The sequence below is a fragment of the Triplophysa rosa genome, unplaced genomic scaffold (genome assembly GCF_024868665.1).
Source record: "Triplophysa rosa unplaced genomic scaffold, Trosa_1v2 scaffold139_ERROPOS793776, whole genome shotgun sequence".
Lineage (NCBI taxonomy): Eukaryota > Metazoa > Chordata > Actinopteri > Cypriniformes > Nemacheilidae > Triplophysa > Triplophysa rosa.
The window spans coordinates 673,622-688,399 of NW_026634143.1; the positions used below are offsets into that span (position 1 = coordinate 673,622).

The window sequence follows — 14,778 nt, forward strand, 5'->3', positions numbered from 1 at the left end:
ATCATGTTTTATGGTGTTTGTTAGCTGTATTTTTTTTAGCTTGTTATTATTATTTAAAGTCCTAGTGAAATTAAAAATGACAATGCCTATTTTTTCATGAAATATTGCAGCGTTCATTGTAAATAGTTTATCAATACGGGTCATTCTCTTTTTAAAAATCGTTTGCCCTCATAATCTTTAGTTAAAATCTGAAAAAGCACTTCTTCCTGTAATGACTATCTATCTTAAATGACGCATGTTAGAAGGCTTAGGCAGGGCATCTGTTAACTCCTCCCCTTCAACTGTCAGTCTGCTGCCAGTTCCATTTCAAAATGCAACGGCTGTTTTTATACTATTTTTCTCATTCCAATTTCCATTTCACTCAGAAATGCATCAAAATATGGAAGTAAAAACGATCGCAACTTCCAGTTCACGGGGACTTTAATAAAACCCTAACTGCAGTTTGATTAATATTAATTGGAATGCACAATAAAAAACATTTTCAAATATTTAAATTAAGATAATTGTATTTTATTTTTAAATAAAAATGTAGTCATGTTACAATTTAGATTTGTCAGCATGATACCTATAATCTATAATCTTTCTATGATTAAATGACTGACAGAGACCCATCCTCTATCAGCAGATCACTGAGGTCTAGTCAGTAAGCTTGCTGACATCATCCATAGCAACGAGGTCAACCCCGCCTTCACTCTTAAGATTTCTTTTGGCTCCTTAGTAAAAGTTGCTCTCAGCAGAGTTGTGAATAGGTTTCAAGAGGAAACTTTTACAGCTTTTTTACACTTTTACAGCCATTTAGGAGAGCTCTTAGTGGTGAGATCAAATGTTTTGTGAATACCGAGTGATATTAAAACATTACAGTGCTGTGAGAAGCTGACAGGAAGCTCAAGAGACTTTGACACACATGAAGCCGCGTCAGTAGTCTATAATCTATAGTAATGTTTGGTGTGTGTTGTTAAGTCTCACTTGGTGAGAATGTTGAGCAGTTCATTTGTTCCAGACTGTTGTTCTCGTTCCCACTGCTCCAGTAGAGAGCTCAGCTCTGCTTTAGAGTCCACGCTTCCCTCGCCGCCGCCAGACGCCATCTGAAACACACGTCACAACAACAAACTGTTTACAAAGATCAGTGCAAAGCCTTTCACGACTCTTTTACATGTGTTGAGAAGTCAAACCATTTCAACGGTGGAAAACAAACCAGTTCAAATCTATAAACTACAAATTGGGTGTATAAACAAAACTGATAAATCACAGCTAAAAGACAAACAGCGATATGAACACAACAATGTTTCATAACAATGAACACAACATGATCATGCTCATACTTTTCTCCTCTAGATGGCATCTTAACATCACTGAACCAAATAAAGGAACGGTTTGTAGAGAGAGAGAGAGAGAGAGAGAGAGAGAGAGAGAGAGAGAGAGAGAGAGAGAGAGAGAGAGAGAGAGATTAGGAGAAATACTTTGAAAAACAAAGAAACCTTGTGGAAACTACACAGAAGGACCTTTTCCACACTGGAGTGGACCATTTAACAAGACTTCAGAAGGAAATACACAAAACCTACTGGAAAAGGAACTACTCCCAAACTTTACTGGATTATCAATAAGGATTGTTCTGAAAAAAGGATTTAACTGAAAAAATATTCTTACAAACAACAAGGATAAACATCAGTGAAAGGACAAACAAACCAACAAAGACCTCCAACTTTCCACTTGATAGTCCTCTAGCACTCTGAAGCTCTAGAATTCCAAAGCAACTTTCAATCACAAAAGAGGATCGTTGGACTTCACACCTCTTGATTGGATTACCTGAGCTATTCATTTCAATACCAACGACCTGTGAACTGCACCATCATGGCAACATCAGCGATGGTGAATGGAGCTCACGCCTTTTATCCCCCAGACATTTAGTCTGAGAAGAGCAGACAACAACACAAAACCCTCACAACAAATCTACTCTTCTACACAGAACGCCCAACTGTTTGGCACACAGCTTTCTGCACACTATTCCAATATCATACCAAACAAGGAATCTGCAAAGGCAGACAACTGTGCGTGTGTATATATATATATATATATATATATATATACATATGAGGACTCAGAAAAAGACCCAGAGAACAGACATCTGACAACAAACTTCTACCAAAATGCAACCGTAATGGTACAGGGAAACAGTTTTTCCATACCTTAAAACATATGGTGGAAAAAGAGGAAGCAAATCCCTGCAAACAAATACATACAGACACATCAGAAAATTAAGAACAAAACGAACCCTCAACCCATGCTAATACAAAGAACAGGACCACTTCAGAAAGAACTGAAAACACCATCATTCTTCCCTCAAGTCCAGGACTACACAACACAGTCACTCAACTGCAGCACAGCCTAGCACTGATGGAAGTGGAAATAGTGGAACGGAGCGAGCAGGTTCATGCCCAGACCACAAAAGACACTGAACAACTCGGAGACCAGCTGTGCCAGATAAGAAACCAGCTGAAGAACTCTATACAGGAGCTAAAGGGGGAAATAGACACCCTGTCCAAGGACAGAGAAACATTAAAAAAAGACTGCAAAGAAATTAAAGAGATAATGGGGAAGGAACTTTCAGAATAGGGCTGTCACGATTATTAAATAATCGTCTCATCGCGATGGTTTCAGATCATCGCAATTATTGCACATCTCTATAGAAGACACCAGGGGGAGCTGTAGTGCATCTGCATTTTGCATATTTTAGTGTATATATTGTAACTAAAGCATGGTAATACTTATCAAATGTACCACCACAACACAATCACTTAAAAATAAAAAAATTAAAGCATATACCATAAAAATAACCTGCAGTACAATTTGTTATTATTTCAGTGTGAAAACCAGCCTACCAAAATTTCATTAACATAGAAGTAAACTTTTATTGTAGTCTTGCAAGTGAGAAAAAAACTGACTAGAAGCTTTTCTATGACTGATAGCATTTTAATGGTGGCTGATCAATTGACTTCATTTACAAGTATTTGTTGTGTTATTGACAGGTAAAAGCCCAAACCTTAAATATATGATGACAGGATTTTTTCCGATATTTCCAAGAAAAAGAACAGTCTTTATATTCACAACAACATGGTCGTTGTGTCAATGGCTGAATCAAAAATGTATGAGAATTAAATGTCAAAGCTCAAAAACAATTTTGACAATTGCTGCACCATTCCTATAGGATCCAATATGGACGGCACTGCTTTTTAATTTGAGTCTCTCCATGTTTTTCCCACATGAGCTGGAACGTCTTTAAAAATAAACTTTAACCCCGCATTCCTAATATCAGAATCCGAAGGAAGATTATGCAGCGCTGTGTTCTTCCACGACCAGGGACGGCACAATATTTAGCTATCTTTAACTGCATGTTTGTTTATTGCTCGCTCTCTCTATCTGGTTCCACGCCACTTGTGTTACTTCAGTTCTGTCATGCGCGAACCAGTGGGCGTGGCTAGAGAAGTAGTCGTTGATATTTTTCTTTGGAGGCGGTGTTCAACCTATAGATAGGTGCTTTCCAGAACCTGGGGTTCGCTGGGCCTGGTGTCAATAACAGTTGTAATCTCAGTAACAAGGGTGTTTCAGTTCTGACACTTACATGATGTTCGCGTGAATACGATTCCCTCTTATATAACAAAAGCTCGGGTTAAAATTGTGGTTTTAATTCATGACTCCTTTAAAACGATACCAATTTCTCATTTATTTGGTACCCGTACTTTAATAACGCGCACGTTTCAGAGAAAACGCATCCTGAAATGTGTCCATTTGCAGAAGCCGTATATGTGCTCTCAGCGCTCTCTTCAGTCAGTCGGTGCGTACAACTTTCTTTCCTCGTATTTGCGCTGCACTTTTCGGGGTGACGACGAAATGAAAGTCACATTGGCAAACATAAGTGCCTTTTCCGTCTCAGGGCTCTAGACTAACTTTTTGCACTGGTTGCACTGGTGAGCCTAACTTTTTTTCTTAGGTGCACCAGCACAAAAGTTAGGCGCAAACAAATTTTCGACCGCATCGCATTTAACACCGCAGTTTTACCAGTTCACTTTTTTTTTTAAATCGCTGTCCATATAGGCAAAATTGACTTGTAAATGATTAACTAACAATCTGGTCAACATAAAGTTCTTTATTTGAAGCACAATTCTACAAGAAAGGTAACTTACTGAAAAAGTGTTGGTGCTTAAAGTGCTTCACTGAACTGAAACTTAAAACATCTCAAGATAAATGGACCAGGGCTTGACGTAACCTGGGAGGTTGATGGCTCTGTGTCAGAGCATTGCTTATGATTTTCGGACGGATCAGGCCTTAATTTAACATTATTCACGAAAAAGTTGTCAATCGTTCTTTTCATCTTCTCTCATCATCCGTGGCTACATCCACTCTGTTTAACTGACGGGCCTATAGGCTCCTCACCTCTCTGTCTGACTGCAGCACACGCATTTTCACACGTACACACCAGAGGTTGCGCTAGACTTTTTTAATGTCTGTCATTTTGACTGACAGGCTCGTAAAAAATCCGTCATAATCTATTATTACCCGTCACTATGGTGCAAGGTGGCGTTAGGTGGTAATTAGTATGTTCGTGACGTCATCACGCTGTACTTGCGTCTCGGAACTGTTGTATTTTAATACAACTGAATGCCCAATAAAGCCGTTGCTGTTTATATTCATCTATATATTTTATGTTTTAATGTTTATGTTCATATGTGATTCGATCTGGGAAAACCCAACACATGGTGCAAATTTATATATTACAGTTTTTGATACCATATTCAAGCCCTTTCCAAATCAGTTTTTATGTTGCTCATATCTTGTGTATGTAACAGTTATGGCTGAGGTCAGCTGAAGCGCTAGGATTTCCAGGAACGGAATTTGGAGGAAAACGGGTTTAAAGTTAAGTGATGAAAATAAAAGCACAACAGTCCAGTATCACAAGGAAAAGTCACTTTAGAGTAGTAAAAGACTTACTCTAATAACAATTTAATAAAAAAAATCATTTCCCAGTGTTGTTGTCTATAAAAATACTGTACAAAACTGTTTGAATAAAACGAATGTAAGGAAAATGGTGCGGGCACACTTAAAGAACGAGAGCTCTGCCATTATCACAAGGAAACTAGCAAACATTATGGACAACAACTAATAAGCAGTGAAGCAAGTTTTACCTTGTTTATCATGTGCATAGTGTCTGGACTTTTGATCATCCCTTGTATGTTTTGCGATCGGATAACTCCCGGTGCTGCAGACGGGGAGCTCTGTCATCTCACGAAAACATTGTATAAAAAACTTTGCATGCCGTAGTTTACACAGGACTGGCTGGAAATGTGCATTGCTACTCCTTCATTCTTCATGTTATGTGGTTTACTTTGATAGGTGAACTGTCTTTCCCGCGTCCCAGCGAGACATCCGATGGGTTTTCTCAGATCGCATCACATATGTCTAGTCGGTAACAATGACGGGTGAAAACACGCACGTCCCTTCGCGAGCATATCACGCTCTAATGAAGGGAAACGGGGAGTTACAAATTGCCCTCATTGTAATCCGTCAAAATGACGGACGGACAGACGGCCTTCAGATTTTTCCATCACTGGTAAAAAAAAAAAGTCAATGACAGAGAATTTTCGTTTAACGCGACCTCTGGTACACACACATACAGGAAAATCTGGACCACGGCCAATCAGAGGAGGGTCCGCCCTTCACTATCTCTGATTGGTTTAGACCACGATATGGGCCTAATGTGTGTCTGTTGTTGAATCACAGGGAGACTTTCAGAGTCGCGGAGACTTTTTTTCTCCCTCGAATGGCTGGTCGCACCAGTGCGACCTCAGATTTTTCTTAGTCACACCATTGAGAAATAAGGTCGCATGTGCGACCAAATTGGTCGCACTCTAGAGCCCTGCGTCTGTTCACGACTTGTCTGTGAAGCAGATGCGCAAATGGGGCATTATAGCAGAGTTAAAGTGTGCTGCAAAGTGCAGACGAAGTTTGTCTGTACAAAATCTGCAGACCAAAAGAGCCAACATGATCAGCTTGGCAAAGCATTTCACCAACAGACATCCCGACCATTTAAAGAACTTTAAAAGTGACATGTAGTAGCGTATGTTAATGATAACAATAATGTTTTATGATTTATTTTATGACAGGCCAACATTACCAGCATTGATAGCGCTTTACAACTAGGTCCCATTTCTAAACATTAGTTAGCTAACATGATGGGTAATACTTCTACAACATTTATTCATATTAATGATTCATTTCAACGGATTTAATAAATATTTAATTATTTAATAAATATTTCAATCAATTTAAAATATTAACAGTTGTATTTGTTAACATTTATCAATGAACTAATATGAATAAACAACTAGATTTGTATTAAGTTACATAAACAAATTAATAAATGCTGTAAAAAGAGATTTATTGTTAGTTCATGTCAGAATGCATTATATAATGTTTTTAATGAATTGTTTTTAAATAAGGGGGAAGACATGCTCAAAAAGCAAGGCAGGAACACACTGTAAGTTGTAAGAGTAAAAAATAAAATAACAGAATTTTAAGTTATTTATGTTTCATCATTTTTTTATTACTTCCTGTATGTTCTTTTTGCATGGTATCAATTTAGTATTGGTATCGAAATACTTTTCTTAGGTATTGTATCGAAGTCAAAAATTTGGTATCGTGACAACACTAGTCTCATAATAATCACAGTTTTCATTTATTCATATTTTTATTTTATAATGTTGAATGACACTTTTTAATGCAGTGTTTTGTTGTAGGGGTACAGAGTACAGAACACTCTTTCATCTGTCAGTTATAGGCCTAATATAGCCTATTCAAGAAGGGAGAGGTATTCATTTTACTTTAAGTTCTATTGTATTGTATTGAAAAGCAAGACAAAATATAAAAAGCACACTTTCACCATTCAGTTTATGCAATAGTGAAAAAATAGGCTAAATGAATAGAAGAAATACGAAAAGCCATGTTCGGTGTTCGGCCAAGTATTTCATTTTTATTTGGCTTCGGCCAAGAGTTTTCATTTCGGTACAGCCCTAGTTTTAAGGGATAAAATTATTGACCACAGGGGACTATAATAATAACTTCGCTAGTTTTTTAATCATTCAACCAAAATATCTAAATATTACAACTTTCTTTGCTGGACTGAAAAAGAACCGAGTACACTGCTGAAAGCTTCAGTTGTTAGATTAAAGGCAGCGGCAGGGAATTGTCTTTTTGTTTATTTTAGGGATGCACCGATACCACTTTTTCCTTTGCCGATCCGATTCCGATACCTGCATTCTGAGTATCGGCCGATACCGATATTGATCTGATACTAGCACGGGTTTTCTTGATAAACGTAGAATTGTATATATTTTTATCTTTTATTGCCAGAGGTGGATAGTACTTAAGCATTTTTACTTTCAAGTACATTTGAAAATATCTGTACTTTATCAGAGTGTTTTTACTTTAGACAAAAAATACTTCCCTACATTATGAAGTAAATCATACTTTTTACTTCACTACATTTCATAAATAGATGTTGTTTTTAACCTTTTAACCCTTGAGTACATTAAAATCTACCACTTTCTTTGAAGTATTTTTACTTTTAAAAGTAGAAAAGTAGGATTTTATCAATGCAATTAACTACTGTAATAAAGGTAAAAAACAAATACAAATGTATTTATAAATTGTACTGGAGTATGATATAATGCTTTACAATGTAGTCTCATAAAGTACGGATACTTAAAAAAATGTACTTGAGTAAATACTACTATCTCTGTTTATTGCACAAAACTATCACTGTATAAAAGTCTCCAATGCAGAGTGGAACAGTGGAATGGAACACAGAATGATGCGCTTAATACACCCGCTCATAATGATGTGTCCTTGTGATGCTCCTTCTGATGTCGCGGGGATCTTTGCTCCCCATGTTCAAAACGGTTATAATACAAAGAGAAGACATGTTTAGGGCTGCAACTAACGGATATTTTGATAGTCGATTAGTTGGACGATTATTTTTTTCGATTAATCGGATAAATGTAATTACATCTTTTGCTTATAATAAGTAAATCAGATATGGGAAAAGTATACACAACTGAACTCATTAGCCTTCTCCCAAAATGTTGTAAATGTCTCCATAATTAACACACCTGGTGAGTTGATTCAGGTGTGTCATATTAGAAGCAACTGACAATAGTCTCTCCCAAACTTGGGAGCGAGGGGAGGGTCGGCCAAGGAAATATTTTTTTTGTGCCATGAAAAGTGAGATATTTGTCATTCAAATGTAGTGAAGTACACTGTCAGAAAAAATGTGGCAGATTTGTACCTTTAGGGGTACAATGGCTTGTCACTGGGGCAGTACCCTCAAAGGTACACATATTGTACCTTTCCACATGGATACCCAGACAGGAAGCAATCATTGAATCAATGTTAAAAAACAGCGGATTAGTGAATGTTAATTGCATTGAATCAATATCACTTTTGCACCTGCAATTAATGTTGAAACAAATCACCATTATTGTGATCAGTGTTTGCTTTAGTTGGGCTCTTGACTCTTGAATTTAATGTTAAGTTTTCTTTACTGTCTAACACATATGTTGGGGCAAAGAAAACCAAGATCCAGTGAGATCAGAAAATGATTGTTACTATTATCGATTTTATCGATTAGTTGTTGCAGCCCTACATATGTTATGCGTTTAACACAGTGCATTGCATTCATCCAACAGTTAAAAAAAAGTGTTATTGTGTATGAATGACGCACAAAATAGACCGCTTCAAGCTAGTGCTTTAGTCTAATACACTCAGCGAGTACCGTCTCTGGAACGAGTAACGTCCTCACTGTTACCGGACACATGCATGCTGGATGGAGACTGACAGATGACAGCACGAGCGTAGGTCAGAGTTTCTTAATTATGCTTTATTGGTTTATTCCTCGCATAAAGCTATCAGAAATACATGACGTGGAATACAGTGCATGAAAACTTTTACGGTGGTTTCCTGATAGTTAGTCCTTTTTGACGCTTAAGAGTAACATCCACGTGTAACGCAACGGATTGGATTTGAATGGAACCCATCAGTCCGATACCCGAGCCAGCGAAAAAGACCCGTATCTGCCCCAATTCCGATCCAGAGTATCAGATCGGTGCATCCCTAGTTTATTTCCTAAAAGTTAAATGAACACATCACATCAGCAGGTGAAACATCTTACGGTCCAGTACAGTACAGTCATTTGTTTCAATCATCTTTTCTTATATAAACAAAAACAACCTCTCATGTCTTCTATACCTACATGATTTTCTCTCAAAAGAAAAAAAAATTGTCTCGATATGTAGAATTCAGAAAGTCTTGGCTCACACTGGTGCACACCACACAAAAATGCCGCTCAAGTTTATTTTTAACCCAAAATGTTTTTAAAGATCCTTATTTACTTATCTACAATGCGAAGTAAATGTCATCTTATTAGCGTTAACAATGCTAAACTTATAATGATTTACAGCTTGAGTTGTGGGGTTGGATTTATGTCAGGTTGAGTCGCCTTTACGTGGTTACATAATGCGTTTTTAGCTTTCAGTGGCCTTTGGGCTGGTTTTGTTCTGCAGCTTCATCGCTGGAGCAGCCGTATTGAGCATTGCATTTCTCTCCCCATTCACAGTAATGCCAGTGGCACATCTTGTTATGTATATCTAATATCTGTGGCAGGGCCAACGCACAACACACAAAGAAAACCCCGCATGTAACCTGCAATTTTGGTGCAAAAGAGGCCAAAGTTACGGACTGCGTTATACACATCAAGCTCACTGTTTGCCATGAGCAATTAGATATTCGAGAGAAATTCTGAGAAATCACGGGCAGCCCGAGACGGAGATACAGAGAAGTGAACAAGTGTTGGCTTAACAGGAGTGCTGGAACACCTTCAAACACTTTATGTTAGTTAAGAACACAACATAGTAACTCAGAGAGAACAGTATCGTTTCAGTATCAGTATCGTAGTATACCAACAGTATACTACGATAAGTAGTATATCGCTGTGTCGATATTGTGATATAAAATTGCTTCTATCCCGATAAAAGATTTTAGTTATATCATCCACCCCTATCTTGACTAGGGATGGGTATCGTTAAGATTTTATTGATACCGCTTTTCGATACCGGTACTTATCAATACTGTTATCGATACTATGCTCTATAATTTGATGCAAAAACACATGATGTGAAAAGATGTTAAAAATTTTAAGTTTCTTTACTACAGCTGAGCTTTAGAACTGCTGTTTACAAATGCTTCTGAGAAAACAGAAAATTCCACATAACAAAATGTGTGTGTGTTCCTTAGCATACCACTTACGGCACATAGCATGTGCATAGGAGCACATCATAATGTAATTCAACATTTACTTTACATCACTGTGGTTATTTGGCTGGTAGACCGTATTTCTTTTTTCCTTTCTGGTTTTAGGTCTACATGAATTTAAGTACTATTTTCTAAGCAAATAATATTTTTTTAATTATATGTACTATTTTTTATAATTTTACTAGCACATTTACTTTAATTTACTAAAGTAAGTAAATATACTCCGTGGCCGAATTATTAAAAACAAGGTTATAACTTGTTCTCAAATAAAGGGATAACTTTTATTTTGACAGGATGGCGCAAAGGGGTGTTTGACGGAAGCTTCCTCATTGTAAACCACGGACGCTGAAAGCTCCAAAAGTGCAACCATGCCACTCTTTCACTCATAAACATGCAAAACAAGCAGATTACAAAAACACCGCGGCAATCATATGACCCTAGATATCACACTTACGTCGAGCAAACTTCGGCCATTCGGACATCATTCAGGGATGGAAAATGACAGGCAGCAGCCTCTAATTCGCCATTTAACACAAGATAAAACAACGCAAGTATCGATAACAGTATCGTTTGTCATGAAGCTTATCGATACTCTGGTATCGACCCAATTATGTACCGGTCCAAAAAAGCACCGGTTCTCGGTACCCATCCCTAATCTTGACATTGTCAAGCCATTCATTTTCCCACCTGTTAATAGACGTGTAAAAACACTGGTCCCAGCAAACACAGAACGTCCCCCTAACCTTCGTTTTTGGTTCCCTTTTGGTTCCCAAAAAAATAACCTTCTAAGGACGTTCTTTTCAGGTTTTATTTCCCAGAACATTACAGGTTGTTTTTTTAATATATATTAAGCAGAAATAATGATCCCTGATGGTTTTGCAGTACCTAAAATTAATTATTTTAGTTCTTTTTTGCAAGCATGTTTTGTGTCTATTCCTTTAGAGCAGGTGTTTGCTGCGCTTTCTCCTGGTTACTGGTTTCATGTTTGCAGAATAATTTTTTTTGTGAAATAGTCAAGAATTAATGAACTTCGTTATACGTAAAATTTGCCAAGAATGATAGACTTCTGCCATGTGCAATAGCAATTAAATAAATGAAGAAATACAGTATAACGTGTTATAATTAGGGACGCTCCGATCCACCATTTTTGCTTCCGATACCTGAGATTCAGTATTGGCCGATACAGAGTACCGATCCCATACCAAGGTAAAATTGCTGAATTACTTAAACTGTATGCACGGTGCAAGGCATCAGGCTCAACTTATACAATAATTTCCTAACCCTGTAAAACAAAATAAACAAATTATTCACAAGTTTAATGAATTATTTATTAAACCAGCATCAGTGCAACAATTGCAAAAAAACAACAACAAGTTCACTAGCTTAAACTTTACATTCAAAATTAAAATAGGAATTAAACATCCAAAACAAAAAGTAGCTAAATAAAACAGCTCCACTAGCTTGGTAAACGTGTCCAAATAAATTAGGGATGAGTAGGGCTGGGCGATATGGCAAAAAAGTAAACTCGATAGTTTTTTTCTATATTGATCGATAACGATATTTATTTCGATATACAGTATATTTAATTAAAAAACTGTATTAAAAGAATCTATTTTAAATACAGTTTATTAACAAAAGTTAACCTTTAACCAGTTAAAATTCAATTAAATTAATGCAGTTGCAACACAGAGGATATTAGGCCATAAACAACATGTACCAGTTCATTCAGTCTCATTTTGACTCAATTGACTCGTTAAGTAAAGGGAGTGTTCATTCAGTACATTCAACCAATGAAAGGGCTCCGTTACTGTGTACATTCGAACGCTATTGGCTCAGCACCTGCGCACATACATAACGCTGCAATAATGTCTTGCTCCAGTAGTGGGATTCATTCAATACATTCAGTGAACCTTAGTCTTTCAAAAAGACATCTCACATAAACTGTAGTACATTTCTTTAATCATGCAAGCATCTTACACACAAGGTTCAATATTTTAATGTGCACACAAACTCACTTCATTACATCTCTAATCTGTACAGGGCAGCGCTGGTTTGTTTCATATGCACCAGCTCATGTTAGCAGATATGTTAACGATGGATATAAAAACGTTTGTGCTTGAGTTTCGAAGTAACTCGCTTGCAATTGCGCCTCAAGTTCGTTTTGTTTAACCGGCGACTGCGAAAAAAATAAGACACTTGATAAACCGCGTGATGACAACTCGGGGTTAGTTTCACTTTCGTTTCCGCTTCCAGTAATGTTTTCCTCCTCATGTCGAGTTTTCTTTGCCAAGTGCAGTATGAAATGGACTTTGTAGTTTGACGCGCATGATAAAAGCTGCACGCTGACGCGTTGTTGCGTTTATTTCTGTTTTCTGTTAGACTGTAAGATTAATCCATATCGAGTAAAAATGCCAATAGCTTATCATCGTTTTTGAAATACATTTTATCGCGATTCGATATGATATCGTTTATCGGCACAGCCCTAGGGATGAGCAACTCATTTGACAGTCATTTAAAACAAAAGTTTTGTAACCTTGTAGTCGACTATAGTCTAAAACTAAGAATGGCCCAGAAGGCAGTCCAAAAACTTTGTGTAGTGCATATGTAATAGCGAACATTTTAAAGACTAAAGAATGTGTTTACCAAACTGTCAAATCCAATATTTAATGTCGCTAAAACAGGTATATGTGTTCAGCTTTCCTTACGTTATGACCAGTAATATTTCTGCCTTTGCTGATGCGCCAACCCTGACTTAGGGTTGGGCCAATAGACGATGATATCGTCCATCGCCGATGGCTGACAGCCATCATGATGTTGGGCCAGCAACGTGATTCCCCTGCATGACGCAATTTTCATCATCAGGAGGGTCCGCGGTAGAGCCATGCATTTCAGCCCGGGCTAATTTTCACATCATTGCTTGCACACGGATAGGGCCTCAGGTTTGTTTTAGGAAAATATGTTTTATACGTAAAAAACATGTTATGACCTATCACAGCACCTACAACGCATTTTACGCACGCAGCAACGCGTGATGCCATAGACAATTAGACATTCACCTCACATGCAATGGACTAAAACCTTCCACTGTGGATGCTGCGCTCTTTCTGCACGATGCTCTGTAAGAGACTGTTCTTTAGGCTGTATGCAAAATGTCTCGCTTTTCGTTTGGCATTTGCTTTTTCCATTAGTTGGAAATAAGAATAGTCATGTTCTGTGGTGAAGTTGTGATTTTTTTAGATTTTATAAGACTTATAATATTTTTGTTTTTTTGTTCATTATTCGTTTGCTTTTCCACTGCGATGCACAGTTTGATGCAGCAGAGCAGCCTGCCCTGCTCTCTACTTTAGTTAAAAATGCCTTTGTTCTGAGATGGTGATAAACTTTTAATCTAACATTGTGCTATAGGCTACTGTTGTGTGTTTTATATCTGTGGATTTTATTGTAGAATTTTTTTTTTTTACGTTAAATGCGGTAAATAAAGTCACTTTATTGGTAGTTCATTGGTAATGAACGTGCTGTATTCCCGTTTGTAAAAAATAATTAATTATAGAGTAGTTTTAAAAATGGTTTTGAGGCGAGATCTGGTCTAGTATTGTATGGCACAGCATTGTTACGTGATGTTTAGGAAAATTAATTTTAGTATTCGAGGCTTGTGTTTTGAAAATTATGTTCCCTGCATTTCAGCCATTTTGCCTAAACACATTTATTTTGCACATTGTTACTTGATTCTGGCTTATTTCGTTTATTTATTATAAAGGTATATTCTGTTCTAAACAAATTCTGTAAATTAATGTTTGATTGTTTTTTGGTGCATCAATGTTGCGCTGTACCCTTAACCACCTGGTGTCGTCCACACATGCACGGCGCACGCTCACATACACACAAAAAAAATCACACACGTCTGATTCGACTATCAGTCGACTATAGGCAAGACTACTTGACAATTCTGATTCGACCATGTAAATTCTTAGTCGGGGACAACCCTAGTTTCATTATTTGTTTATTTAAATTATGTTGAATGGGAAAAAAACATTGCTTTTTATTATGTCGCAATTTAAGAACAAGTTATAATTATCATAGATAAGATAACAAACAATTTAAGATAGCCTACATTATATCACGGTTTTTATATAAAGTAATGTGTGTAAACAAAAAAAGCAAATAAAAAGCAATTGACACAAAGTACAGAACACGAAACGCACGCATTTGATCTCGTGCAGAGCGAATGAACTAGGGATGCAACAATACAGCTCACTCACGGTTCAATACGAACCTCGGTTTTTCTCCCATGGTTTTCGGTTCGGCTCTGATGGCTTGGCACATTAAATAGTTTTTTAATTGTTCTATGCTTATGTAACGGGAACAGTAAAAAGTTAAGAAAAAAAACTATTTTACTGAAATTCTCTTTATATAACTTTA

The 14,778-nt window shown here is 37.0% G+C and overlaps 1 protein-coding gene across 2 annotated transcripts in view; it reads right to left on the reverse strand.

The window, feature by feature from the left end:
* Positions 1–14,778, reverse strand: part of LOC130549595 (DDB1- and CUL4-associated factor 1) — a 38,641-nt gene that overhangs the window by 19,481 nt on the left and 4,382 nt on the right. For both annotated transcript variants that reach the window (XM_057326856.1, XM_057326855.1), the window contains exon 2: positions 967–1,085. In XM_057326856.1, coding sequence (XP_057182839.1) covers positions 967–1,085 — 119 coding nt within the window. The remainder of the gene's footprint in view (positions 1–966; positions 1,086–14,778) is intronic.